General features: G+C 47.2%; 7 protein-coding genes across 8 annotated transcripts; 4 read left to right on the top strand and 3 right to left on the bottom strand.

Annotated features, from left to right (window-relative positions):
- The first annotated feature begins 497 nt into the window (after positions 1-497).
- On the top strand, positions 498-6,903 carry LOC119546455 (carbonic anhydrase). Its single transcript, XM_037852730.1, has 3 exons — positions 498-766; positions 5,663-5,821; positions 5,946-6,903. Exons 1-3 carry the CDS (start codon positions 733-735, stop codon positions 6,563-6,565), a joined length of 813 nt encoding a protein of 270 aa, XP_037708658.1. The 5' UTR covers positions 498-732; the 3' UTR covers positions 6,566-6,903.
- A 38-nt stretch (positions 6,904-6,941) lies between these two features.
- On the bottom strand, positions 6,942-8,459 carry LOC119546454 (tRNA-specific adenosine deaminase 1). The gene is made up of 2 exons (XM_037852729.1): positions 7,522-8,459; positions 6,942-7,460 (listed from the first exon to the last, which is right to left on the bottom strand). Exons 1-2 carry the CDS (start codon positions 8,391-8,393, stop codon positions 7,148-7,150), a joined length of 1,185 nt encoding a protein of 394 aa, XP_037708657.1. The 5' UTR covers positions 8,394-8,459; the 3' UTR covers positions 6,942-7,147.
- Positions 8,460-8,504: 45 nt separating this feature from the next.
- On the top strand, positions 8,505-9,654 carry LOC119546456 (UPF0428 protein CG16865). The gene is made up of 4 exons (XM_037852731.1): positions 8,505-8,715; positions 8,774-8,928; positions 8,990-9,295; positions 9,451-9,654. Exons 1-4 carry the CDS (start codon positions 8,595-8,597, stop codon positions 9,604-9,606), a joined length of 738 nt encoding a protein of 245 aa, XP_037708659.1. The 5' UTR covers positions 8,505-8,594; the 3' UTR covers positions 9,607-9,654.
- On the bottom strand, positions 9,450-10,322 carry LOC119546457. 2 transcript variants are annotated; one of them, XM_037852733.1, is made up of 2 exons: positions 9,648-10,322; positions 9,450-9,591 (listed from the first exon to the last, which is right to left on the bottom strand). In XM_037852733.1, exon 1 carries the CDS (start codon positions 10,234-10,236, stop codon positions 9,724-9,726), a length of 513 nt encoding a protein of 170 aa, XP_037708661.1. In that variant the 5' UTR covers positions 10,237-10,322; the 3' UTR covers positions 9,450-9,591; positions 9,648-9,723. The 2 variants fall into 2 exon arrangements, with proteins under 2 accessions (XP_037708661.1, XP_037708660.1); XM_037852732.1 differs by having other exon boundaries at positions 9,453-9,594.
- A 1,283-nt stretch (positions 10,323-11,605) lies between these two features.
- Positions 11,606-17,609, top strand: LOC119546590 (protein son of sevenless). Its single transcript, XM_037853003.1, has 7 exons — positions 11,606-12,984; positions 13,037-13,394; positions 13,566-14,488; positions 14,555-15,403; positions 15,501-16,373; positions 16,464-17,088; positions 17,150-17,609. Exons 1-7 carry the CDS (start codon positions 11,911-11,913, stop codon positions 17,191-17,193), a joined length of 4,746 nt encoding a protein of 1,581 aa, XP_037708931.1. The 5' UTR covers positions 11,606-11,910; the 3' UTR covers positions 17,194-17,609.
- A 1,550-nt stretch (positions 17,610-19,159) lies between these two features.
- Positions 19,160-22,353, top strand: LOC119546443 (cysteine sulfinic acid decarboxylase). The gene is made up of 3 exons (XM_037852718.1): positions 19,160-20,050; positions 21,144-21,511; positions 21,578-22,353. The coding sequence occupies exons 1-3, from the start codon at positions 19,334-19,336 to the stop codon at positions 22,173-22,175; spliced, it is 1,683 nt and encodes a 560-aa protein (XP_037708646.1). The 5' UTR covers positions 19,160-19,333; the 3' UTR covers positions 22,176-22,353.
- Positions 22,347-26,278, bottom strand: LOC119546442 (DNA polymerase subunit gamma-1, mitochondrial). The gene is made up of 3 exons (XM_037852717.1): positions 24,264-26,278; positions 23,393-24,209; positions 22,347-23,317 (listed from the first exon to the last, which is right to left on the bottom strand). The coding sequence occupies exons 1-3, from the start codon at positions 26,215-26,217 to the stop codon at positions 22,660-22,662; spliced, it is 3,429 nt and encodes a 1,142-aa protein (XP_037708645.1). The 5' UTR covers positions 26,218-26,278; the 3' UTR covers positions 22,347-22,659.
- Between the last annotated feature and the right edge of the window lie 298 nt (positions 26,279-26,576).

The raw sequence follows: 26,576 nt of genomic DNA, 5'->3' as shown, positions 1-26,576 counted from the left end.
AGTATTGTGTAACTATCTATCTGTCTAACTGTTTGTTCCACTAAAAACTCCCAGGAATTGATCGATCGTGCTCGACAATAACCGATTAACGTTATGCATTGTTGCCTCTCCTTACATTTCCGCTTTCTGACCACCGATCCCGTCCAGCGCCGAATGCAGAGTCAAGGTCAAGCAGCTAGGTAGTGCAAAAATACAAATGGACAGTGGAGTGTTTGGGATCGAACTCATTACGTATGCGCCCCATTGTCCGGACTCAAGTGCGGCCAAACTAAACTATTGAACCCAGCGGCGCTGTCAACGGTTCTAATGACGCCGCAGTCGTACCGCTCGCCCGCCCACCCCCTCCCCCGTACTGGGGGGTTAAACAGTAGTTTAGTTCACTGGCTCTACGACTTTCACGCTCTCCGGCTCTCTCGCAAGGTGCGTGCTGTCCGCTTCGCAGTCGCGTCGCTGTCCCGCCGCCTTTCGAGTCGGCAGCGCTGCCCCGAGTGCCCGTCAGTCTACACTCGGCGGACTAACCAAACAGTCGCCGTTCCAGCCCGCTCCGCGATTCTACGATTCTACTGATACCCTCTTCCCATATTCCCTATAAAGTGAACCGGGCGATCCCCAGCGAAAGTCAGACGCGTGCCACCAACCGCGAGTGAAACATCCACATCCCTGAGTCCTTTAAGACCCCCCAGGAGAACCTCTATACGAAAGATAAAAACCAAACCCTAACCAAAAACCAAGATGAGCCACCACTGGGGATACACCGAAGAGAACGGTAAGCTCTCAGTTTCGGGCTTGTTTGTTTTGAGTTTTGGCAGCCTCCGTATTCCGGTTCCCGCTTTCGGTTTGTTTACCAGTCTCGTCTGGCCTTATACCTCTAATCAGACATCGCCGTCTGCGGTGGCTCCGATTTTTTGACTCATTTGCACACGCCGCGCATGCGTGCCTCAATAACAAGATCTTCACTCCCCCTACAAAGCGGAATTTCCACTTGTCTTATACAATGCATTTATCTTTGGTGACAAAAACCTATCGGTTATCTTTGAGGAGTTTTTAACCATTTTGTTTTTATGACAAACTTGATCTAACTGACAGTAAACGTCACGTTCCCGAATCAGACGGGGTTCTCGTTTAAAGAGCAATTACGCGATAAGATATTGGCCAGATATAGACGCCCATAGAGGCAGCCTTACCCAATAAAATGGCAAAACACTAAAAACAAGCCAGTTATCAGAGAAAGGCGTGAGTAAACCCTTAATAAATAGCCAATTAGTCAGATAATTTAGCACTAGCTTGTCTTAAATTTGTGTTATCATAAAGGGCCTAGATTACGGAGTAGGGGATTACTTCGGGAGTATGGCTGTATCGATTGCACAATGCTGTGAATGTAAATGCCCTGCAATTCGATTTCATGCCTCATAAGCTGAATCGCGCAAACAGACTTGGACATTACTCATGAATAATGGGCCTTAATTAAAATGCAGGGGAGCGGGTTTTGTGGCTACGGATCGGGGAGTTTCGCACGAGCTGGGTCTCGTGATCTGGTGCTTCCCACTAACCACTAACCAGTCCCCGGCGGAGTCAACCGCCTCGACTGGCGAACTGGCGGGCGGGCAAACTAGTTCTCCGAATACCCGATCGATTGTCTTGCCTTGTCTTGGCTGTTTATTTCTGAGCACCATGTGCCCCTCGCTCTTTTCCGCTTTGAAGGCTAGTCAAGTGCATGTTCTTCGTCTGCTAAGGACGCACGAGGGACCGGTTCCAATGTCTTGGGCGTTATGTCTACACCATGCATATATCACTAATTAGTAGAATATATTCATATATCGAATCGGTTGCGCTGGCAACGTATCAATTTAGAAATCGAAAAACTTCAATTTTTGACAATTTCAATTGATTTGCTTAACTGCTTGTGATTGCTCTGATTGATTCGATGCTGTTACTGATATAGCCTACTTTTCCCGCGCCGCCCTGGTAACTTTCCAGCGCAAGAAGCACCTTATCAGCAAGCTCTCCTCCTTCAGAGCCCAGAATGCCGACATTAAACACGAGAAACTCTGCCGTATATTCGTATTTTTAGTTGAGATTGTGCGATCAGTGCAGCCGTACAGCCATCCTTATCAAATCGCACAGGTTGTGTCTAACCCCTGGGCACTGTCAGAACTGTCTGAATGGTAAGCGACACGCTTCCATCTGGACACAACAGATTACAACTCGCGTGTTTGTACGTGAGGATCAATCAAAAGTCCGAAATCTATCTATCTATATCGCCTGATTAAATCGCCAGTGTCGTAACACCTTTCTTGGTTCCACTAGTTCAAGCCGCAGTTCGCTAATGTCTATATCTTTATGGAAACCGAAATGATAAACACATTTTTTAGCAAACAAAACAAATGAGTGTATCATTAAATTGTCATAGTCATAATGATCGATGGATTTATAATGTTCTAAAATGATATATTTCGGGTGACTTATCAGTTTCTCGGCTAGATCAAAATTACTTTGGGAATACACACCTTTAGTTGTACCCAGCGTAACATCAAAGTTCACTTTCAATATATTTTGTATGCCATTTAATGAAGAGATCAAATCCAGGCCCCTTCATTAAAGCCAATATTTATTAGAGGGTTGCGAAATCAAAATATAGAACTGCGAAAACAATTTCTCACGCAGGCAAATCGTCAGTTTAATATTATTTTTGGCCAGCCATATAGATATTCCATTGGACTTGTCAATCCAGATATTTTATTGGGCGCGCAAATAAAACTATTAGCATGATATCTGATTTTTAATATGTGCATACGTATAACTACGTCTTACGTATACTAGAATATGGATTGGAAAAATTCTCGGCAAACAACACTTTAAGGCTTTCGACTTTCGGACGTGACCAAACATTTCAGGGAGGCTTTTCATTAGGCCGAAATGCATTTTGGTTAAGTACCCATTCCGTTTTCTTGACTTTTATGGCCATTCAATTATTCCATTTGCGGTTTATTGTCACCATTTCTCACATGCAAACAAATAATTACAGGCGAATATTTTAGCAGGTGATTGAAGGGCTGGTTGGGTGGCCGTTAGATAAGTGTCGTGGAAGACCAAGGTAGACCAAGGGTAGTGGTCATTTCTGGGGCTTCCTCCAGCCAAGGTGGATGATAAATATAGCAGGGGTTGATGCTTTTTAGCCCGGTCAATTGAGTGGCTATAAAAAGCAATATAACCCAGAGAGACAAGTGCTCGGGACCTGCAGTTATATATCATCAGATACTGACTCAGAAATTCGCGATTCCGAGTTGGGGGTACTTTCCCCAAACCAGTTTTGGCGAGCACTTCCTTACGATCGTCCCCAGGAAAGACAAAAACACGCGATAAGCTCATGCCTCCCTCCAATTCGGACGATTCCGATGTAGATATTATCATGCAAGACTCGCTTAGAATCGCTTAGCTCGTAAATTCGTAAATGCTAATTGCTAAATTTTATTTTGTCGTGTTTTTAAGCATTTTTAAGGCTGTCGTAACGAGCATTTCTTTATATGTCTCTCAGGCTTTATATAAGCTCTTTCTTTATTTTAATGTCGAAATGTTTTTTGTATCAAGATGACTTTCAATGACAAACACAGCTTTTTTCGTATTTTGTTCTCTGGTTCATCGGGTTTTTTGGCAAATGGGGAAATTGAGACTGCATTGCTTAGGGAAAACTTCTATAAAAACATTATAGATTCCATTTGGCGATCTAAACGTTTCCGGAACAAGTTCTCCCAGACAGCTTCGGGTTTTTGTTTTTCTGCCGCGGCATTTACGAATATATGGATGTGGGCAATTCATTTGCAGTAATTCAATTAAAAAATCGTTTCGATTTTATCACAGCATTAATGGTCACAATTACGCTACGTCCTTTGTTTTTTGTGATCTAAATGAAACTAAATGAACTGTTAAGCGATGATGAATTATTTGAGGAGCGTGCAAAAGATAAGTTTGCAGTTAGTAAAGTGGTCGAGTCGAGTAGGTATAACAAAGGCTCGCTTGATCAGCTTTTGGGGACCCATACTCATAACGCCAACTGGTTATTTCCGATCCGCTGTGTTTGAACAAGTGCTCCGTTTCCCAGTATTTGTTTACTTTCTTTCTTAAGTCTGCTTGTTGTTATCACAGGCACTGCGAAACGCCGCCAGGTGATCTTAAAGTATTTACAGCCAAAGTCAGCAACAAACTAGTTAGGTAAACAAAGACAATGAGCCTGGACATTTAGATTATATGATATTATATATGATTAAATATATATGTATGTATGCCCGACTTTGGAGATATCTTCAGCAGTTTATTGTTGATTATAAAAGGCAATGTGTTAAATATGGCCGGAAATTTGCACTGAGCTGCTAAGTTATGAAAGGATCTTTTCTTCTTTTGTATGCCCAACACGGCGTATACGTGACTTTCATACGACAGAACCCCATGATTTAAACCAGCACTTTGTTTCTTGGTAGTCACATGCACAAACTGTTTGCACCTAGATGGCGAATAAAGAACTTGATTCCAACTTTGATAAATGATAAATGCATTTCACCTGACTTTGTTATTTACTATCAATTTTATGGCGGACTTTGGGAATCAGTGAAATAAATATTGGAAGCTACAAAGCTGTTGACACCTTGAGCTCGGCGATCTATCAAATGACAAATGAGGCTTTACTTCGGTGTCTTCGGGTTCGATAAGAACCCCCCAGTCATTTCCTGGCTAAGGTTACCAACTAGCCGGCTAATATGGGGTTCATTGTTTTTCTTTTCGTCTAGTTTAGACAAACAACAATATCCCCATCCCCACCAAGTCAGCCCACACTTTTGCGGTTTATCTGCAACGATCCTATCACATGACTCTTGGGCGTGCGGTCTTCAGAGTGATTTTACTGGCACGTGACGTGGTTCCCTGTGTCAACATTTGCCCTGACTTTGCACACCACCGCCAGTAATTAAAAAGAGTCCACACACACGCACATAAATCGTAAAATGCAGCAAACAGGGGAACAGCAAATACTTGTATTGCCTCAGCCGGTTGGTCAGATAAAAGGTCTATGCAAATATTACTACTCCCAGTTGAGCAAACGATTACGCTGGCTGTATATTCTTGAGTAAATACCAGTATATATCATGCTATAAATATGTTTAATTTCTTCATTTATTTGTATTCTCATTCTTAAGTTTAATTGAAAAGTAAACTTTAGATAATAAACCCTATACTTTAGTTAGTAATATTATATTTTATAGTAATTATAGTGTAATATAATAATATTTAAAACGTACTTTTTATTCACAATTGGAAATATTGCAATATAATTGAATGTTTATTTTAAAATTACCAAAGTATATACTAAAGTATTCCTGGATTGCAAATGATTGAGAGAAATTATTGAGATTCGTTCAAGAGTGATTAGCTATAACAACAATTAAATGGCTTTCTTTGAGATTAATCAAATTCTTCCATCAAGATTCGACTGTCTAGCCTAATGACTTATAAATTATCCCGAAAGGAACTTCCGAATGAATTGATTTTACTTGATTTATTGTTTCTTATCGACGGATTAGCACGTAGCTAAGCCGGTTGATTTGGAAGAACAAATACCTAATAACATTACTGGATGTGTACTTACCCGCCCCATTCAATATTCCTCTTTCAGGACCCGCCCACTGGGCCAAGGACTACCCACAAGCATCGGGACATCGCCAGTCGCCCGTGGACATCACTCCCTCCAGCGCCAAGAAGGGCAGCGACCTGAAGGTTTCTCCGCTCAAGTGGAAGTATGTGCCGGAGCACACCAAGAGCCTGGTCAATCCTGGTAAGAACTAAATGTATATTGAATTAGAATACAGTATATTTCCTTTGTTTGCTATAATAAGACCCAATCTTCTGCCCCCGAAAGTATGACCAAATATATTTACCATTATTCTCAATTATTCCAGGATACTGCTGGCGCGTGGATGTGAACGGCGCTGAGTCCGAGCTGACTGGCGGGCCCCTGGGCAATCAGATCTTCAAGCTGGAGCAGTTCCACTGCCACTGGGGCTGCACAGACTCCAAGGGCTCCGAGCACACCGTCGATGGAGTGTCCTATGCCGGCGAACTGCACCTGGTGCACTGGAATACCACCAAGTACAAGTCTTTTGGCGAGGCTGCCGCCGCTCCCGATGGCCTGGCCGTTCTGGGTGTGTTCCTGCAGGCTGGCAATCACCACGCCGAGCTGGACAAGGTCAGCAGCCTGCTGCAGTTCGTCCTGCACAAGGGCGACCGCGTCACCCTGCCCCAGGGCTGTGATCCCGGCCAGCTGCTGCCCGATGTGCACACCTATTGGACCTACGAGGGCTCCCTGACCACGCCGCCCTGCTCCGAGTCGGTCATCTGGATCGTGTTCAAGACGCCCATCGAGGTGTCCGACGACCAGCTAAACGCCATGCGCAATCTCAACGCTTACGACGTGAAGGAGGAGTGCCCCTGCAATGAGTTTAACGGCAAGGTCATCAACAACTTCCGTCCTCCACTGCCGCTGGGCAAGCGTGAGCTCCGTGAGATTGGAGGCCACTAAGTCCCGCAGGAATCTGGTCGCCGCTCCTTGGATAGTCAACGGATTCGAGTCGTATAATTAGCTTTTCGCACCCACACATCACATCCGTACGCCTCGAGCTGGACCGGCACATCCCACTGTTCAATTCTCGTCTTTAGTTCGTACTCCCAGCAAGCATACCTCCTATATGTGCATCCGTATCCGTATTCGCATCAGTGGATGTGTAGCTGTAACCTTAATTGTAAATGTACGCCTGTTCGTTTGTTTGTTCGTTAAACGTTTGCAAAATGACAATTAGATTAATGTTATTATGGTATTATAAACTAAATATAACACGCTTAGATGTTGCATATGATGAACCAGTTGCATTTTAATTCAATGGCATGGGGTTGCTTTACAGAAATTGTACATTGATGCAATGATTCCTTTGTTTCCACTAAGTCCCGATCGGTTTTCTTTCGTGAATGAATTAACTGGCATGTGAAATATCGGCGGATTTCCTTTTACCATTGCCTTCCAAACCAATGGAATCTTAAGCCACGAATTCATTAACATATGAACATTAATTGGCTAGTTTTGATGTGCCACACTTAATAGTCGTTTTCATTCATTGGGTGCTGAAGAAAAGTTTAGCAATTCATGCGGCTTTTTGGTCCATTGAAGAAAGTATTTATCTTTTATTTGTCGCCATGCCAACTGGTAATCCATTGCCAATTCTTTACAAGAAGCATATGTCATAAGCTCAAGATCGGATAGGTTTTGACCACATTTTTCGCTTAGCTTCGGGTTAAATCTGACTAACTCCATAAAAGTGAGTAGCAGCATGTACTTGCTAACTGCCAACGCAGCTTGTGGAGTGTTCATCTTTTTCTTGGTCACCCCTTGACGCTTTCCGTTCACAGAAATTTCATATGGTCTGTATATAAATAAATTATATTACTTTTAAATTTAAATCATAAGATTTTAGGTGGATGTACCTTAAGTCCTCCGGCAGTTGGGACCAAACCAAGCCAGTGGGCGAGGGCTGCCAGTCGGAGCGTTGCGAAAACTCAAAGGATATGCTGGAATCTATGCGTATCTGTGGTTTCTGGGGCTGGAACCGCAGATTCTCGAAGGGCTTGCCTTCCCAACGCTTAAAGATGGCTCTTTCTAGCGATTCCAGTTGGGCATCGGCACAACAAAAGTTCAGACTGCTAAAGTAAATGGGTTTGGAGATCAGGGAATCCAAAAGTGCTCCCTGCACACCCAACACATTCCATCGAGCTATCTTATCGCTACAGGACATGGATAAGGTGCGTTCTCCGCGGCCTGGTTTGGTTCGCAGAACTCCGGGAGTTTGCTGCATAGGATCGTCACTTAAGTCACCTATTAACTTGGCGCCGGTAAAGACCATGTCGGATTCCTCATCCAGCCGCTGACGCTTGGCCTGTTTTTCTGATTCTCCTTCATCCTTAATGCAGGCATCTCCGCAGGGCGTCTGGGTGCTCAGAAAGTGGAACTCCACGTGCTCATCCATGTCGTAGCTACTTAGCTTACTGTTCCAATGGAAGATCCTCTCCTGCTTCAGCTCCTGGTACAAGAACCGAAGGAAGGCGCGGCGGGCCAACACCTCGGCATGGGAATCGTTGAGGACAAGACCTCGGGAACAAAGTTTGGATTGTCCTATGCACTTTGTCCCGCATCCAAGGGCCACCAGTTGACTGGCCCCCGTTCGCCGGTTGAACTCCACTACGCCCGCCAAAACGGTCCATTGATTGGCAGTGGGCTTTCCTGTTTTTGGCAAGGATTCGAATTTTCGAAAACACAGCTCTACGATATCCTGAACAGACGGTTTGTTTTTATCACACATTTTTGTTTATCTTCCCAATGCATGAACCGATAAGATTCGTAATCGAGTGAACGAAACCGATAAATTTACTAATCGAATGCAGAAATCGGTTGCGGTATTTAAGTATTTTTTGGAACATATGTTTGTTGACTCTTGAATCGGAAAGACATCTTATTTTGTAAACAAAAAAGTATTTTAAAAGTAACTTAAGAAAGCCAAACCATGCCTAAAGTAGTATCTCGATCGATCGTCTGCTCGGATACCAAGGATCAGGAAGAGTACAATGAGGAGAAGCCGCTGAATATTTACTATTGCCTGTGCAACAAGATGGCTTTGATTCTGGGTAAGATTAGGTGAAATGCTTATCCACAGAGAGATTATTGTAAAACCCCGATTAACAGACTGCACTCTGGACCAATTGCCCCTTCGGGAGGTGGACAATGCCCGCGTGATAAATGCCAATGACCATGCCAACAAACTTACCTACAATCCCACTCCAAAGATGATCTACATAAGGCGGAAAAGCAGGGGCATTGAGAAGCAGTACCGCTATAAGGTGAGCCAACCAAACAGTATATTCCAAATATAACATCTTGTAATTTATTTGTATCCTCTAGTGCCGCAGCTGCAATCTCCCGCTGTTCTACCGCCATAGCCCCGACTCCCAGGTGACCTTCGTCATGTTCAACGCCCTGATCCGCAACAAGGGCGAGAGTCCCCTCACCCAACTGCTGAACTCCGAGGCCATGGGCAGTGGCAAAACACCGGCTGCCAAGCCGACACCTTCCATAGGCCCTGATGACTCGGGCATAGTGGATGCCAGTGGCAAAAAGGTCATGGTCACCAGGCACACCAAGAACATGGGCAAGTTCAGCTCGGTCACGGTGTCCACCATCGACGAGGAGGAGGACGAAATCGAGGCGGTAAGCTGATCATCAGAGGTTGCTGTAAATGGTGCTTAGCTCAAAGTTGAAGTTCCTTAGAATCCAAATGGGCCGCTTCACTATTTACTAACAGGCTAACAACACTATAAGAACCAGTTAATGATAAATTTATTTATTTATTTACCTTTTAACAGCGCGAGATTGCCGACAGCTATGCGAACAATGCAAGGATCATCGAGAAGCAGCTGCAGCGTAAGGGCGGAAAGCTAAGTGATGTGGGTATCAAAAGCAAAACAGAGGAGGCACCTCCGCCCCAGAAAAAGCAACGTGGTACGCTACTGGAGAGATAATTCTTTGTTCTATTTAAATACAAAAAATAATAATAACTAACGATTTTATGAGCCTGAGTGCATTCTGAGAAACACATAGAGTGCTGCCTTCTCTTCAAGAAATAACCACTTCCTTAGTTATAGTATACGCAAATGTTTCGGCGACTTTCTATACCGCCCCTTTGGAACCAAACTGGGATGCTGCTCGAACAACTTTTGTAGTCTCCTCTCGGCGTGTTCATGGTTTAAAATCGAATCCTTGACAAGGCCGCATTGTGGACACAGGTTGTATTCCGATTCGGGCTCTTTAATTTTGCAGGGTCGCATTCGGGTCTCGAGAACTTGCTTCATCCGGCTAGTGGTACGTGGCGAATTGTGCAGATCTGTGAGGGGACGGCGGCAGCGTTTCGGAGTGGATGGGCCCTGTTTTTCGACTGCCTTTTGCTTGCTCCTGACCAACTCAAGGGCTTGATCCGCCCTAGATTTGGCCAGCTGCAATTCGAAAGGCGTCTTCGGAAGGCTTAAGATATAATCGCTCCACTGACCGCGCAGCTGCCTTACTGCCTCCTCGTCGAGTAATAGGCTGGAACGAAAGGATGCCGTGGGATCCAGCAGTGTAGTCTTGATACTCTCATATTTATAGGCAGACATTTTATGGAATTCGGATTATTACACACTGAAAATTTAACAACAAACTGATTGGCTATATTTGTTTTCACATGACTTATTAGTAATGGAACATTAATTGTAACGCTGTAAGCTTACACAATAACCACTTCGAAGCCGTGGAACGATTGAGCCCCTTTCTTTATGTTCCATCCATCCAAAACCGGGAACTTTGAAATTCAATTACAAGAGAACCATGCCCGACCGCCAAGTTCTATTTGCACGTAAATTCTTAAGAAATCGAGGTCCATCGAGGATAATTTTTTCGCGAATTTCGGGGGTGAGTCCCCTAATCTATAGTATTTCCAAGGAATGAAACACAAAATGTCAGCTGTTCACCTGTCTCTAATTTTCTCTTTTCGAAAATAAAGTTGATTAAAGCTTAATAACATGGCGATAAAATGATGATTAAAAAACCAGAGTTTTGTCACCTATCTAGTGTTATGATAAATTGTTGACTAATTTTTGACTGATGCCATCTGTGAATTGCTGATGAATTTAACAGCATCGACCAATTGTTGGTGAACATCCTGCTGCTTTCATCGAATTTCATGAATTGCTTATGAATTTTAAAGCCTATTTGACGTCATTGATAAGATGTTGATATCAAAACCCAGCTTTCGTCGTTGGTTGATAAGACCAGTTCTTTACGATGGCATTAAAAGTTTATGAATTTGTCACTAATGACAGCCTTGCTGTTGTCATCGATGAATTGTTGACGATATTTAGACTGATGACAGCCTTGCTGCCGATGAATGAAATGAAGCATTTTTTGCTGGCTGACGTCATCATTGAGTTCTTCGTGAATTTTGAGTGATGATGTTGTCATGATGACATTTTTATTGTTGTCAACCCAGCGGCCGTTAGCGATGAATTGTTGATGAATTTTTTACTGATATCAGCCTAGAAATGTTGCTGAAATCCAGTTTTTCGCTGACATTTTGATGAAGTTGATGAATTTGTCACTGATGCTAGACTAAAATATGCCCAAGTTAATTTCATCAATCATTTGTATGAAAATGTATGTATGATTCATCAACAAGATCAAAGTATTTTTGATGAACTTCAGATGATTGGTACTGCAGGGTTGATGTAAAGCTATCAGCATACATTATACATTATGGGCATGGTCGATGTTAAGCTACCCTGCCATGTTAAGCCGTATGCAAAACATTATGTTAGCTAGATATTAAGTCTTAACAGTGGCAGTTAACGAATACACGCTCCTGGCTTAGCAGATACACCCTCCTCACGTTTCAGCGTGACCGTTGGAATGCTTTTGGTATATTTCAATATATGAAAATGGTATATTATGGTATTTTCCTGTGAGCCGGACTGTATAATTTATCGGTAATTCCGTGGTAATTCCACACTGAAGAAGATACATATTCTGATCTGAAAACAAGTGCTTAAAACTAAGCAAATTGCGAACGAACGGCTGCCGAGCCGAAAAATAATAAAGAACGCGTCTCGAGTGTGTGCGATTGAGTGTGTGCTTGCAATGCGAGGCTCGCCCGGGTGATCCGGCTGTGCCAGGTGCCGAGGTTCCAGGTTCCGCTCCACTCCACTCCACTCGTCGCTCGACCAATACAAACAACGGGCGGGGAGGCGGGGGCTAGGCGGCCAACGAAGGTGCTCCACTGTTCCACGGCGCACAGGATGTTCTCGGGACCCAGCGGCCATGCCCACACCATTAACTACGGGGGCGGGATCGGTCTGGGCGGCGGAGGCGGTGGTGGTGGCTCCCATGGCGGAGGTGGAGGTGCTGGCGTTGGCGGAGGGGGCGTGGCTGGGCTGCAGGACTGCGATGGCTATGACTTCACCAAATGCGAGAATGCGGCCAGGTGGAGGGGACTGTTCACGCCCTCGCTAAAAAAGGTGCTGGAGCAAGTGCATCCGCGGGTAACCGCCAAGGAGGATGCCCTGCTGTATGTGGAGAAGCTCTGCCTCCGGCTGCTGGCCATGTTGTGCGCCAAACCGCTGCCCCACTCCGTCCAGGATGTGGAGGAGAAGGTCAACAAGTCCTTCCCGGCGCCCATCGACCAGTGGGCCCTCAACGAGGCCAAGGAGGTGATCAACTCGAAGAAACGCAAGTCTGTCCTGCCCACGGAACGGGTTCACACACTGCTACAGAAGGATGTGCTGCAGTACAAGATCGATAGCTCCGTGTCCGCCTTTCTGGTGGCCGTGCTCGAGTATATCTCCGCCGACATCCTCAAGATGGCCGGCGACTATGTGATCAAGATCGCCCACTGCGAGATTACCAAGGAGGACATCGAGGTGGTGATGAACGCCGACCGCGTTTTAATGGACATGCTCAACCAGAGCGAGGCACACATCCTGCCCAGCCCGCTATCACTGCCCGCCCAACGGGCGAGTGCCACCTACGAGGAGACGGTCAAGGAGCTGATCCACGACGAGAAGCAGTACCAACGCGACTTGCACATGATTATACGCGTCTTTCGCGAGGAGCTGGTGAAGATCGTGTCGGACCCTCGGGAGCTGGAACCGATTTTCTCCAACATCATGGACATTTACGAGGTGACGGTGACTCTGCTCGGCTCCCTCGAGGACGTGATTGAGATGTCCCAGGAGCAGAGTGCCCCCTGCGTGGGCAGTTGCTTTGAGGAACTGGCCGAGGCCGAGGAGTTCGACGTATACAAGAAGTACGCTCACGATGTTACTTCGCAGGCCTCCTGGGATGCCCTCAGCAACCTGCTTTCCAAACCAGGGGTAAGTTTTATTCTTTCCGCATGAGAATCTCTACTAAAATCTCTGTACTTAGGCCTCATCCCTGACAACGGCTGGCCACGGCTTCCGCGACGCCGTCAAGTACTATCTGCCCAAGCTGCTCCTGGTGCCCATTTGCCATGCCTTCGTATATTTTGACTACATCAAGCATCTCAAGGATCTCAGCTCGTCGCAGGACGACATCGAGAGCTTCGAACAGGTCCAGGGCCTGCTGCATCCACTGCACTGCGATCTCGAGAAGGTTATGGCGAACCTTTCTAAGGATCGACTGGTCCCCGTCAGCGGCCGAGTCCGCCGCCAACTGGCCATCGAGCGGACGCGGGAGCTGCAAATGAAAGTGGAGCACTGGGAGGACAAGGACGTGGGTCAAAACTGCAATGAATTTATTCGCGGTAAGTGGGCGACAAAAATACCAAAAGAGTAAAAGAACATGTGGTTAGACATTTATAATGGAAGATTTGAATATTATATCAATAACTATTTAGCATACTATGCTACCTTTAGTATAACAGATCTATGAATTAATCGTAATCCATAACTACATTGTCATTTCCAATTCACAGAGGATTCGCTGAGCAAGCTGGGTTCGGGCAAACGAATCTGGAGCGAGCGCAAGGTATTCCTCTTCGACGGGCTCATGGTGCTGTGCAAGGCCAACACCAAGAAGCAAACACCGTCGGCAGGAGCAACGGCCTACGACTATCGTCTGAAGGAGAAGTACTTCATGCGACGCGTTGACATCAACGACCGGCCGGACAGCGACGACCTGAAAAACAGCTTCGAGCTGGTATCCAGGATGCAGCCTCCGATTGTGCTGACGGCTAAGAATGCCCAGCACAAGCATGATTGGATGGCTGACCTGCTAATGGTGATCACAAAATCGATGCTAGACCGACATTTAGACAGCATTTTGCAAGACATCGAGCGCAAGCACCCGCTGCGCATGCCCAGCCCGGAGATCTACAAATTCGCTGTGCCGGACAGCGGGGACAACATCGTTTTGGAGGAGCGCGAAAGCGCTGGAGTGCCGATGATCAAGGGGGCGACGCTGTGCAAACTGATCGAGCGCCTAACTTATCACATTTACGCCGATCCGACCTTCGTGCGCACCTTCCTCACCACATATCGTTACTTCTGCTCGCCTCAGCAACTGCTGCAGCTGCTGGTGGAACGCTTTAACATACCGGATCCTAGCTTGGTTTATCAGGACACCGGCGCGACAGGAGCTGGAGGAATCGGCGGCGTTGGCGGTGACAAAGAGCACAAGAACACGCACCGCGAGGACTGGAAGCGCTACCGCAAGGAGTACGTGCAACCAGTGCAGTTCCGGGTGCTCAATGTGCTGCGTCATTGGGTCGATCATCATTTCTACGATTTCGAGAAGGATCCCATGCTGCTAGAGAAGCTGCTCAACTTTCTCGAGCACGTAAATGGCAAATCGATGCGCAAGTGGGTGGACTCGGTGCTTAAGATTGTTCAGAGAAAGGTGAGTCATCTAAAGTAAACAACACGTTAATCATAATTTTATTTATTCTACTCGAATGTCTTGCAGAACGAACAGGAGAAAAGCAATAAGAAGATTGTATATGCCTATGGCCACGATCCGCCGCCCATTGAGCATCACCTGAGTGTCCCCAATGACGAGATCACGCTCCTCACGCTGCACCCACTGGAACTGGCTCGCCAGCTCACCTTACTGGAATTTGAGATGTACAAGAATGTGAAACCCTCGGAGCTTGTCGGTTCGCCCTGGACGAAGAAGGACAAGGAGGTGAAGAGCCCAAATTTACTGAAAATCATGAAGCACACCACAAACGTGACCCGCTGGATTGAGAAATCTATAACCGAGGCGGAGAATTTCGAGGAGCGCCAGGCAATCATGCAACGGGCTATCGAAGTGATGATGGTGATGCTGGAATTAAACAATTTTAATGGAATCCTGTCGATTGTTGCGGCCATGGGCACGGCATCAGTGTATCGACTAAGATGGACATTCCAGGGACTGCCAGAGCGCTACAGAAAATTCCTCGAAGAATGCCGCGAACTTAGTGACGATCATCTTAAAAAGTATCAGGAACGATTGCGATCTATCAATCCACCTTGTGTGCCATTTTTTGGTCGCTACTTGACCAACATACTCCACCTGGAAGAGGGTAATCCAGACCTGTTAGCCAACACGGAGCTAATCAACTTCTCAAAACGACGGAAAGTGGCCGAGATTATTGGCGAAATTCAACAGTACCAGAACCAGCCATACTGCCTCAACGAGGAGTCCACCATTCGACAATTCTTTGAGCAGCTGGATCCGTTCAACGGAATGTCCGATAAGCAGATGTCTGACTATCTCTATAACGAAAGCTTACGCATTGAGCCAAGGGGCTGCAAGACGGTACCCAAATTTGTAAGTATTTCGTTTGGGGAATTCACACCATAACAAAGATAATTTTTGACTCATGATTTCATAGTTCATATAAAAAATTTACAATTTTCCCTTTCAGCCCCGCAAATGGCCGCACATTCCGCTCAAATCGCCGGGCATCAAGCCGCGTCGGCAGAATCAGACCAACAGCAGCAGCAAGGTGTCCAACAGCACCTCGTCAGCCGCGGCGGCAGCATCGTCGACGGCCACCACAATAGCCACAGCAGCTGCTCCATCTGCGCACCCGGCCAGCACAGTGGACCCGTCGACAGCGACGTCTGGAAGTCTCGCCGGCGAACAAAGTCCGCAGCACAATCCGCACGCGTTCTCCGTCTTCGCCCCTGTCATCATACCCGGAAGGAATACTGGCAGCTGGAGTGGAACGCCACAGCACACTCGCACGGATCAGAACAACGGGGAGGTTTCGGTGCCGGCGCCACATCTCCCTCGAAAGCCGGGCGCACATGTTTGGGCCAACAACGCGTCATTGGCCAATGCGTCAACAATGGATGTGTTCAGTCCAGCGCTGGCGGAGCACCTTCCACCTCAGTCGCTTCCGGACAGCAATCCATTTAGCATGTCGGACACGGATGCCCCACCCTCGCCGCTGCCCAAGCTAGTGGTCAGTCCGCGACATGAAACCGGCAATCGATCACCATTCCATGGGCGACCGCAGTACAGCCCGACGCATAGTATTGCCAGTACGGTGACCCTCACGGGGATGGCCGGAGCGCTTATGTCCGGGGAGGAGTTCTGTCCGGGCGGCTTCTATTTCAACAGCGCAAACCAGGGACAACCGGCGGCAGTGCCCATCTCTCCGCATGTCAACGTACCGACGGCCTCCAATCTGGAGTACCGAGCAGTGCCGCCACCACTGCCGCCACGACGCAAGGAGCGTACGGAGAGCTGTGCGGACATGGCGCAAAAACGACAGGCGCCAGACGCACCCACAGTAAGTAGTCCTCTTTTTATTTAAAGAAATATACCATCAAGTCATAATAAAAACCCACTAATTCGATTCTTTAATTATTTTCCTTTACAGCTACCCCCGCGTGATGGCGAACTCAGTCCGCCCCCGATACCGCCACGGCTCAACCATTCCATGGGCATGAGCTACTTGCGGCACAGCCACGGCAAGAGCAAGGAGTTTGTGGGCAAGAGTAGTCTGCTCCTGCCCAACACCAGCAGTATTATGATACGCCGCAACTCGGCGATCGAGAAGCGGGCAGCGGCAGTTACCCAGCCGCCGGAGCCGGCGATGGGGAGTTCCATCAGCACCACGCTAGTGACGGTGTCGCAGGCGGTGCCAACGGATGAGCCGCCGCCGCAATCGATCTCGCCCGCTGCTAGCTCCTCGACGACCACATCACCGCTGACACCCGCCACGCCCATGTCCCCCAACATTCCCTGCTATCCACCGGATAGCACGTCGAGCAGCTACGCCCACCAGCTGCGAATGCGGCAGCAGCAGACGCATCCGGCGATCTACTCGCAGCACCACCATGCTCCCCATCTGCCGCACCATCATCACCACCAGCACCAGCATTCGAATCCGACGCAATCCCGCTCGTCCCCGAAGGAGTTCTTTCCGATTGCCACGAGCCTGGAGGGCACGCCCAAACTTCCACCAAAACCTAGTCTAAGCGCTAACTTCTATAACAATCCAGGTGAGTAGATGGCAAAATATACATTGCGACACTATTCTTCAACTAATTTATTTACGTTTAGATAAAGGTACGATGTTTCTTTACCCAAGTACAAACCAAGAATAATTTAAATTGCCTGGCGATGTGATAGGACAAACAACTACGATATGATCCGTAAGATTCAAAGTTGAGAGTACTGCCGGCGTGCAGAGATATATGAACGGAACGTGAGATATATACGTAGGCACAGTTTATGTATTCTAGTTGGCATACATATGCATATTTGGACCGAGTTGGATCTGATGAATTTTATTATTCGAAACTCATTAAACAAAGTAAAACAAAACAGAACACATTCTCATTTACACAAGAAGCACAGCATATACATACACGCGAATGCAAACACAGAAAAACCAACAAGAAATGCAAAAAAGAAATTATGTTATTATATAATTATTATTATAAATATTTGTAAATATCGAGAACATTGTATTGATCGTAGAACGTAAAACAATAAAATATAACCCTATTGTTAGACAGTCGTCGATGTGTTTTTATGGCAAAAAGGGGTTTCCTACTATATCATTTTAATTATTAATGCACCTACTTATATCAAAAATCAAGGTGATCTAATGGGTTTTAAAACAAATATAAGTTGTGCTATCAAGGCTTTTCGAATGCAGACGTTCTGTCTTTAAGTGCTCACCCATTTCAAAGACTTCATGCTTTTTTTATAGTCCCAATGACCTTAAACAAACCGCAACACCTCCGATTTTGTGCTATTAAACACCTGCCATATCCAGCATAACTGCAGCCATCATTAACATATATTGCTAATTAGTTTCGGTAGGGAAGAAAAACTAGAGCGATTGTAGACGCGCGCTAATTGTTGAGTCAGTGCATTAAATGCAATTAAGTTGGAAATACAAAGCATTACACCTGTATTTGAAACGACTTGAGTTTACTTTCGCTTTTCTAACGTCATGATCGTTGAAAAATGCTTCCTGAAATTTTGGGCTGATCGGCGGAACAGGTTTTTGTTTTGGAATTATTTTCGTTTTTTCGCGAGAATACTGGATCGCGCCCCTTATCGCAAGTTATTGGCGAAGTAATGGGTGCATCCAATAAATCCCCCCAGTTACCGCACACCTCCCAAAATGATGTGTCACTCCCAAACGAACCGATTTGGATCTTCGGTAAAGTACCGAAGATTTAACGTTCGGATCGGTTCGATGTGTGCTGGTGTTGCCAAGGTGAATAAACCGCCGAAAAACGTCATAATTGCGTTTAAGGAATCTCTCGGTTTATAATTGAGGGAAAACAAATCGGTTGGGCAATCTCTCATACGTCCAATTGTATCCTATGAAAACATTTCAATATATCATTGCAGACATTTGGGAAATTTCCGTTGAATGAGCACTTTATTTATAGAGAATCGTGTACTCCATACCCTATAGACAAGGCCATTGGCCGTGAAGAGTTGTGGATCCCAAGAGGTCCGAAATAAGATGGTAATTTCGCTTTTCTTTCAACTTGACCAACATAAAAAGGTGGCAATTATCGGAAGCTAGGCGACGACCTACACCAACTTGTTTTCCCGATATCACGTTTCAGTTGCGCAATTTACACAACAATTGGCCAAAGAATTAGTCAATGAATTTGCATTTAATGCATATTTGATTGCGGCTAATGAGAGAGAAACCCCCACGGAAAATTGCTGGAGAAGATTATGGCAGCCGGCAGAGACCTCTGCGCATAATCATTCCTACATAATTGTATTACATGAGCATTTCAATTAGCCAGCCAATTACCTGCAATATCTCGCCCTTCCCCGACAGCAATTCTCGTAATTCTGGGATGAGTGGTCCGGGGAAATCCCTTCGAAGAGATCTCTGCACTGCCATCGGGAACCAGGCACTTTCGCCCAGGTGTCCCAGCCAGAACAGAGCCACGACGGAGCCACGAGAGGCCCGGGATCGCTCGGGTCTCGAGCGGAGCGGCATTGTCTTTATGTAAGCGGCGTTCGGTTTCGGATTCTGATTCGTCGAATCGTCGAGCCGCTTTTATAAAAGCAGCAACAACAGCGCCCGTTCATTCAGTTCGCCAGCAGATCATTCAGAATCATTGTCAAGTGCAATCCGCAGCCGTAGCAGCAGCAACAGGACCAGGAACAGCAGCAACATCCACCTATTGCATCTGCAGTCATCACAGATCACAGCGCTAGCCAAGTCTTTTACAGTATAAACATCAGACGAGAGCCAACAAAATGCTGGCCAGCGAGAACTTCCCCACACATCACTTCAAGGAATCTATATTTAAGCCTTACAGTACGAGTGGCGATGATTTGGCAGCGGTTAACTCATTGGCGACCACGTCGTCACCGGCTGATTCCGCCTCCGCAGTCGCATTCGAGACGGCCAGCAAAATGTTGGCCACCAATGGTAACGGCATCACGGATGCGAAGGATGATCTATCCAGCTTTGTGGCCAGCCACCCGGCGGCGGAGTTCGAGGGCTTCATCCGGGCCTGCGTCGACGAGATCATCAAGCTGGCCGTCTTCCAGGGCACCAATCGCTCCTCCAAGGTCGTCGAGTGGCACGAGCCAGCGGAGCTGCGCCAGCTCTTCGACTTCCAGCTGCGGGAGAAGGGTGAATCGCAGGACAAGCTGCGCGAGCTCCTGAGGGAGACGATCCGTTTCTCGGTCAAGACGGGTCATCCTTACTTCATCAACCAGCTGTACTCGGGTGTGGACCCGTATGCCCTGGTGGGTCAGTGGCTAACCGATGCCCTCAATCCCAGCGTGTACACGTACGAGGTGGCTCCACTGTTCACCCTTATGGAGGAGCAAGTGCTGGCCGAGATGCGTCGCATCGTGGGCTTCCCCAACGGCGGCCAGGGAGATGGCATCTTCTGTCCTGGCGGCTCGATAGCCAACGGTTATGCAATCAGCTGCGCCCGCTACAGACACTCGCCCGAGTCCAAGGTGAGTGCCCGATCGCAGCCAAGTGGTTTACCGCCAGTCCACACGGAAGTCCAATCCACTTCCACCGTGTGCCAAGTGACGGGCGCCACACTGCTGGCAGATCCGTTAGTCATACCTGTCATATAAGCAAGTGAAACCGAAAGTTCCCAAAGATATAGCAATGATGACGAAAAAATCTAAATAATAACAAATACGACGGAGTGTTTCTTAAAGTGTTGATTAAACCCTAGTGACAGTGATGGTCTACATACATAGGTTTAAAATTTCGTTAGCACTTAAAAAGTGCTTAACTGAATATGAAAAGCAAGCAATAGTTTTTTTTGTTAATTAGAATTTAAAATTGTTAATCACTGATGTGAAATTAGCTGAAGTGATTTGAAAATTACGTGGGTTCTATTAAGATGCAAATATTTTAAAAAGGATAACCATTCAAAGTAACGCATTACTCTGTTGAAAAAAAAAAAACTGGGCAGACTCGCTTATTTCCTAGCGGAGTGACATATAACTTAAAAAAATAGTATTTAGTCATACTATAGACGCATTTCAAGTTTTCAAGCGCCACATGTCTTTATCAACGATAGGATGATTAAATTTTCAGACAAGATACAACACAAAGAACATTTCTGTGTCATTACCTCAAATATATTGTTTTTCGACAACAGATGGCATTTTTACTGTGTTTTATGTGATATATGGTGTACTTTAAACACTTTCTGAAAACTTCATTAGAATTTTTGAAACATGTATTATTTTGCTCATTAACTAGAAGAGTGACTAGTATTATTTTGCTCATTAACTAGAAGATTGACTAGAAGTATTATTTTGCTCATTAACTAGAAGAGTGACTAGTTAATGAGCAAAATAATACATGTTTCAAAAATTCTCATGAAGTTTTCAGAAAGTGTTTAAAGTACACCATATATCACATAAAACATAGTAAAAATGCCATCTGTTTAAATTTACGCGTCATGGGAAACTAAAAAACCTAAGATTTCTTTAAAATGGATCAAGGATTTTTAAAAGTAGTGAAGTGGAACTTTAAAAAAGTACAATATAAAAATGTTAAGACTCTTTCATCTGCTTTAATCTCCAGAAAAACGGACTCTTTAACGCGAAACCCCTGATCATTTTCACCTCGGAGGATGCCCACTACTCAGTGGAGAAGCTGGCCATGTTTATGGGATTCGGCAGTGAGCATGTGCGCAAGATAGCCACCAACGAGGTGGGCAAGATGCGGGTGAGCGACCTGGAGGATCAGGTGAAGAAGTGCCTGGAGAACGACTGGCAGCCATTGATGGTCTCGGCCACAGCCGGAACCACCGTTCTGGGCGCCTTCGATGATCTGACTGGGATCTCGGAGATCTGCAAGAAGTACAACATGTGGATGCACGTGGATGCGGCTTGGGGCGGCGGTGCCCTCATGTCCAAGAAGTATCGCCATCTGCTCAGTGGCATTGAACGGTGAGATTGATCTGTGAGGAGATTTTGGGGAGAGATGCTGAAGATGGGTTTGTGTTTTCTTGACAGGGCCGATTCGGTGACATGGAATCCGCACAAGCTGCTGGCCGCCTCGCAGCAGTGCTCCACCTTCCTGACGCGTCACCAACAGGTGCTGGCCCAGTGCCACTCGACCAATGCGACCTATCTGTTCCAGAAGGACAAGTTCTACGACACCTCCTTTGACACCGGCGATAAGCACATCCAGTGCGGTCGGCGAGCGGATGTCTTCAAGTTCTGGTTCATGTGGAAAGCCAAGGGCACTCAAGGACTGGAGGCGCATGTGGAGAAGGTCTTCCGCATGGCCGAGTTCTTCACCGACAAGGTGAGGGAGCGCCCTGGGTTCGAGCTGGTCCTCGAGAGTCCCGAGTGCACCAACATCAGCTTCTGGTATGTACCGCCCGGTCTGCGGCAAATGGAGCGCAACCGGGAATTCTACGACCGGCTGCACAAGGTGGCGCCGAAAGTTAAGGAGGGCATGATCAAGAAGGGCTCCATGATGATCACTTATCAGCCGCTGCGACAATTGCCCAACTTCTTCCGCCTGGTGCTGCAGAACTCCTGTCTGGAGGAGTCGGACATGACCTACTTCCTGGACGAGATCGAGTCGCTGGCCGAAAATTTGTAAATCGAAGCGAAAGCATGTTATGAGGTTAAGTGTTGACAACATTCTCTTTAGGCTTATGCCGACTATATCTTCTAGTGTATGGTTAACTTCTCACGTTTGTATATTTTTTCGGATGTTAAGTATTATCTAAAACAAAGAACAAAAATACATATTTATAGGTCATTTGATTTAGATTAAATCATCCTCTTTTATTGGGAGCTGGAAAACAACTAAAAATTCAACAACAACTTAGTTATCATATTTATCCAGTGAGGTAGATGGTATCTACAAGATACTTCAAAAGATTAGGTCAGAAATTCAGATAACTCTTTTAAAACGAATGAAATCAAGTGCTCCATAGCGGAAAAATTTCTTATAGAACCATTTTAAAATTGAATTCTGGTTGCCTTAGAAAACACTTAAGAGGAACTAGAAATACTTAACTTAATCACACTTAGGGCTCTCTTAAACATTCCAAGAACCAATTAACTTTGGTACTTCCGAGCTAACTCTGTTTAATCCAAGGCCACTGGCTGACATCATTGCCACCGGCCTTCTCGATCGACTCCGCAACGCTCAGACTCTGACCTGGTTGAATCCCATAGCCGATACGCAGGCCATGCGGATTCGACGGCGTCTTGCAGTCCATGCTGCACTCTTTGCGCAACACCGTGTCCACTTCCACGGACGAAAAAAAGGCCACCGACATGGGAAGATCCTTGAGTCCAATGCGGGAAACGCAAAAGGACCGCGTCATTAGGTTGGTGATGTGCATGGCCAGCGCAGCCTTGGGCGACAGCTCCTCCTTGACCAAGTAGCGCAGTTCATCGTGGAAGCTCAGGCAGAAGCGAACGTGCGGCCCCATCAGCCATCGCATGCTGACCAGCATCAGATGAAGGAAGTCCACGGCTCCGCTTTGCACTACCCAGTTGATGCGAGTGGGCAGGAAACGTTGTTCCTGCTCGAGGCCGCCATCCGCTTCCAAGGCGCGACTCAGGCGTCCTCCCAGAAATGGAGTTTGGGGCTGGGGACCCGTGGCAATCTCCTCCAAGCGATTGAACATGGCGCTCTCGGTGCCACCCTGCCAGTTGGGACGATAGAATACCTCGGACAGGGTGCGATTCCGCTGGATGGCGATTCGGGAAGCTTCGTAGCTGCTGTATCTGTATAAGACGGTGTAGAAATTTTAATTCTATCTCATTGAAGTGGCTTTTGTATAAATAAAGGGGACTACTTACGCCCTGTCCTCCATTTCGTCGTGGAACTCCTCTCGCAGCCGATACACCCGCTTGCCCTTGGTGATGGAGAACATTTTCATGGCCTTGGCCTTAGCTTCGGAAGCACTGAACGTGGGATTGAATTGACGAAGCAGTGTCTCCGCAAACATCTGACCAGCTCCGTAGATCCTGGCGTAATTAATCACTTTGGCGTGATCTCGAGAAATGCCGACTGCCTTCGCGGTGATAGAGTGCATGTCGCTGCCATTAGACTTGCTGCCACTGAGAGTCATCCAGCCAAGGGGCGTGGCCCCGTGCTCACCACAGGCATAAGCATCGCCCAGCACGGAAGCGATCCACAGTTCCTGCGAGTCGACATCGGCACCTACCAGTCTGTATCCCGGTGGTGCCTGTACCATGGATCGCAGCTCCGATCCCAGTCGATCAGGCCGCGAGTTAGAGGCCGTCATCCAAGTGGGCTCCATGGCACGGCGTGTCAATGTGCCACAGGCTACAACCTGCGGACAAATGGCTCCGTAGGACAAGTGCTGGACATCACTGAGTTCTTTCGGCAGTTGTTGAGCATCCAGCCAGACCACCATCTGGCCCATGATCCTATCCCGATTGTTTCGCCAGTACGACATCATGCGAGCAATTTCGATGACGCGAGCGGCAGCTTGACAAGCAGGATCTCCGCTGCTCAGGACGTTTTCGGAGAACTTGTTGAGGAAGTCCTTGGACAGAGGGTTTCCCACGCGGAAGGAGGGTCCGTTCTTGTGGGGCAGCTTGAGAAAGAAGCAACAATCCTCCAGGACCTTGTTACACCAGACTCCAGAACCTTTAATATAAATAAGTTAACGTTCTTGCAGGTAGTTAAATTTACAAAACCCACCTTGATACTGCGTTTCCAGGCGTTGTTGTTTCTGAGACAACTTTTTGTAGTGCTCCCGCTTTCCCAGATGCTGTTCTACCTGACCGGGGAGCATATCCAAGGCCAGATCACTCTCGGCCTTTGAGGCGCACTGCCGAGCAAACTCCGGCACTGGACAACGGGCCAAGAGTTCATCCATGGGCAATCGGTCTACCCCTTCTGCATCGCTGCGAAAAGGGACCAGGAAACCCCAGCCCTGTTCCCGCTCGTAATGCAGTGGATAGCCTTCCCAGCAGAGGGAAAGCAGCTTTGGGGCTATTTGCATGCCGGTGCTGATCTCAGTGGCTCCCGGGGACCACGACTCTTCCTCGTCCTCCAGGATTTCGTCGTCCTTTTTGCTTGGAGGCTTGCGGCACAGTTTGCGATACCACAAGGGATATCCGGGAAGCAGTGGTCTTCGAGCTGGGAGCAGAGATCGCTGATCGTAGAGGTGCTGGAACTTGGCTTGCAGGCGACGCTGTTCAGCGGTATTTCCAGTATCTTGTCGCTCCTCCCTTGGCAAAGGCTTGCGCTTCGGCGGCTGCTTTAACTTCAGCTCCTGAACGCTCCAGTCCTCGTCCCACAACCACAGATTCTGGCGATACTGATCGTCCAGCAGCAAAGAGCAAGCTTCTTCGGCCCTGCGCCCCAAATGGTACTTGGCCTCGATGCTGAGATCCTCGTACGTAAGCTGCGCCTCACGGATGTATCGTTCCCAGTTGGAATTCACGGGCAAATAGGCGGAGCCCATCTCCAGCATGCCAGCCAGCGATGCAGGATGCGGAAATCGCTCGGCGTACAAGGGATACAGGACTTGGAGCACCCGATGCGTGGCCTCCACATCGCCGGCGCAGTAGTTGGTCAACGACTGGAAGCTCTGGCGCACTTGATCGAGAGTTCCCTCCACAAAAATGTTTCTGGGCTCCTTGGACAACGGCTCTCCGCCGCAATACAGGCGATGTACCTCCACCAAACTATTGAGGGAGCTCTGCTCAAGCCACCCCAGATCCTCGGGAGCCGGCTCCTTCTTGGACTTAAGCATAGCTCGCTGGTAGCTGGTCACTCCACTGACGCACATGTGTAGCGACATGGTGTCCACGAACCGGGTGCCAGTGTCCTCGATCAAATACTGTTCTTTGAGGCGCGCTCTATCATATGACACATTGTGACCAACTATTAGTCCAGGTCCACTGGTTCCCAGGGGTATGAGTTCATCGGAAGAGTGGTGAGGTCGTTCTGAGTCCGTGTCCACATCCAGGGGCTCCGTTTTCGGAATACTCATGCGGTGTTTTGTGAGCTTGGGACTCACCCAGGAGTACCATCTCTTGGTGCTGACGGCGGTGGCCAAAACAGGAGTCTGTCCTTCGCGGACGCACACCTCCACATCGAAGATGAGTCCCTTTTCCAGCGGCTGATCCACCGGAGTAGCTGTTCCATCGTCGGGATCGTAGGCTGTCCAACCGGCGAAGAATGCCCATCGTTTCGGGCGCTTTGGTAGCTCCTGGCACTGGACCAGTGGAAGGAGTAGCTCCTCGTACGCCTGCACTTGCTCCTTGGCTATGTTGAGGAAGTGCTCCGCGATGTTGGCGCCCCTCAAGGGAGGCAGTTTCAGCTGGACATCAGGGACAGGAGCACAGCTTTCGATATCCACCCCATGCCGGCGCAACTCGTCCTTGTAGACCTTGGCGGAGGTCACCTGCTGCTCCGAAATGCTGCGAGGGGATTGAGGAAACAGCTGCGCATGCAGATTCCGCGAGATCATCTGCACCTTGACCAGATTCTCCGCATATTCCAATTGACCCACCGCATTCTCCGGCTTCTTTGGTTTGTTTACTTTTGGCAGAGGCTTCACCCGGCGATAGATCTTCAGGTTACTGCTGGGATAGTGTTCCCGGCCGAGCTTGCTGGCGTACTTTCTAATTAGGTGGAGCTGCATTTTAGTTTAGCTGGAATAAACATCCTTTCAAGCGACACAAGTCCAGCTGGCGGCCACTCACTCCTCCGAAAGACTGCCGGAAATTTGGGTATTTTTATGCGCCTGCGCGGCGGTCACATTGAAATATTTTCGTAACTTATTTCCGTTAAAATTCAATTATAAATATTTTTTTAATATAAATATAAAGTTATGCGGAATAAACATTACTTATTTCTACCAAATATAACAAAAAAGAAAAATAAATGTTTGGAGCCCAACAAAATACCCAACCTCATTCCAGGACCCTTAATTTTTTTAAAAACACCTCCATTTGATTTTGCGAATAAAAAACATTTTATTCAGTTTGCTATAAAGGTGAA

This window comes from Drosophila subpulchrella, chromosome 2L, assembly GCF_014743375.2.
Source record: "Drosophila subpulchrella strain 33 F10 #4 breed RU33 chromosome 2L, RU_Dsub_v1.1 Primary Assembly, whole genome shotgun sequence".
Taxonomy (NCBI): Eukaryota; Metazoa; Arthropoda; class Insecta; order Diptera; family Drosophilidae; genus Drosophila; species Drosophila subpulchrella.
The sequence above is the reverse complement of the archived record's forward strand: the minus strand, read 5'-3'. Positions and strand labels throughout refer to the sequence as shown.

Bases quoted from the DNA above. Each gene is read 5' to 3' on its own strand.
- LOC119546455 (XM_037852730.1), top strand. From the start codon at position 733: ATGAGCCACCACTGGGGATACACCGAAGAGAACG. The intron at 767-5,662 runs GTAAGCTCTCAG...TTCCTCTTTCAG, and splicing joins GGGATACACCGAAGAGAACG to GACCCGCCCACTGGGCCAAG. The intron at 5,822-5,945 runs GTAAGAACTAAA...CAATTATTCCAG, and splicing joins CAAGAGCCTGGTCAATCCTG to GATACTGCTGGCGCGTGGAT.
- LOC119546454 (XM_037852729.1), bottom strand. From the start codon at position 8,393: ATGTGTGATAAAAACAAACCGTCTGTTCAGGATATCGTAGAGCTGTGT. The intron at 7,461-7,521 runs GTACATCCACCT...ATTTATATACAG, and splicing joins CAACTGCCGGAGGACTTAAG to ACCATATGAAATTTCTGTGA.
- LOC119546456 (XM_037852731.1), top strand. From the start codon at position 8,595: ATGCCTAAAGTAGTATCTCGATCGATCGTCTGCTCGGATACCAAGGAT. The intron at 8,716-8,773 runs GTAAGATTAGGT...CCCGATTAACAG, and splicing joins CAAGATGGCTTTGATTCTGG to ACTGCACTCTGGACCAATTG. The intron at 8,929-8,989 runs GTGAGCCAACCA...TGTATCCTCTAG, and splicing joins AGAAGCAGTACCGCTATAAG to TGCCGCAGCTGCAATCTCCC.
- LOC119546457 (XM_037852733.1), bottom strand. From the start codon at position 10,236: ATGTCTGCCTATAAATATGAGAGTATCAAGACTACACTGCTGGATCCC.
- LOC119546590 (XM_037853003.1), top strand. From the start codon at position 11,911: ATGTTCTCGGGACCCAGCGGCCATGCCCACACCATTAACTACGGGGGC. The intron at 14,489-14,554 runs GTGAGTCATCTA...AATGTCTTGCAG, and splicing joins TTAAGATTGTTCAGAGAAAG to AACGAACAGGAGAAAAGCAA. The intron at 15,404-15,500 runs GTAAGTATTTCG...TTTCCCTTTCAG, and splicing joins GCAAGACGGTACCCAAATTT to CCCCGCAAATGGCCGCACAT.
- LOC119546443 (XM_037852718.1), top strand. From the start codon at position 19,334: ATGCTGGCCAGCGAGAACTTCCCCACACATCACTTCAAGGAATCTATA. The intron at 20,051-21,143 runs GTGAGTGCCCGA...TTTAATCTCCAG, and splicing joins GACACTCGCCCGAGTCCAAG to AAAAACGGACTCTTTAACGC. The intron at 21,512-21,577 runs GTGAGATTGATC...TTTTCTTGACAG, and splicing joins CTGCTCAGTGGCATTGAACG to GGCCGATTCGGTGACATGGA.
- LOC119546442 (XM_037852717.1), bottom strand. From the start codon at position 26,217: ATGCAGCTCCACCTAATTAGAAAGTACGCCAGCAAGCTCGGCCGGGAA. The intron at 24,210-24,263 runs GTGGGTTTTGTA...TTTATATTAAAG, and splicing joins CCTGGAAACGCAGTATCAAG to GTTCTGGAGTCTGGTGTAAC. The intron at 23,318-23,392 runs GTAAGTAGTCCC...CGTCTTATACAG, and splicing joins GACGAAATGGAGGACAGGGC to ATACAGCAGCTACGAAGCTT.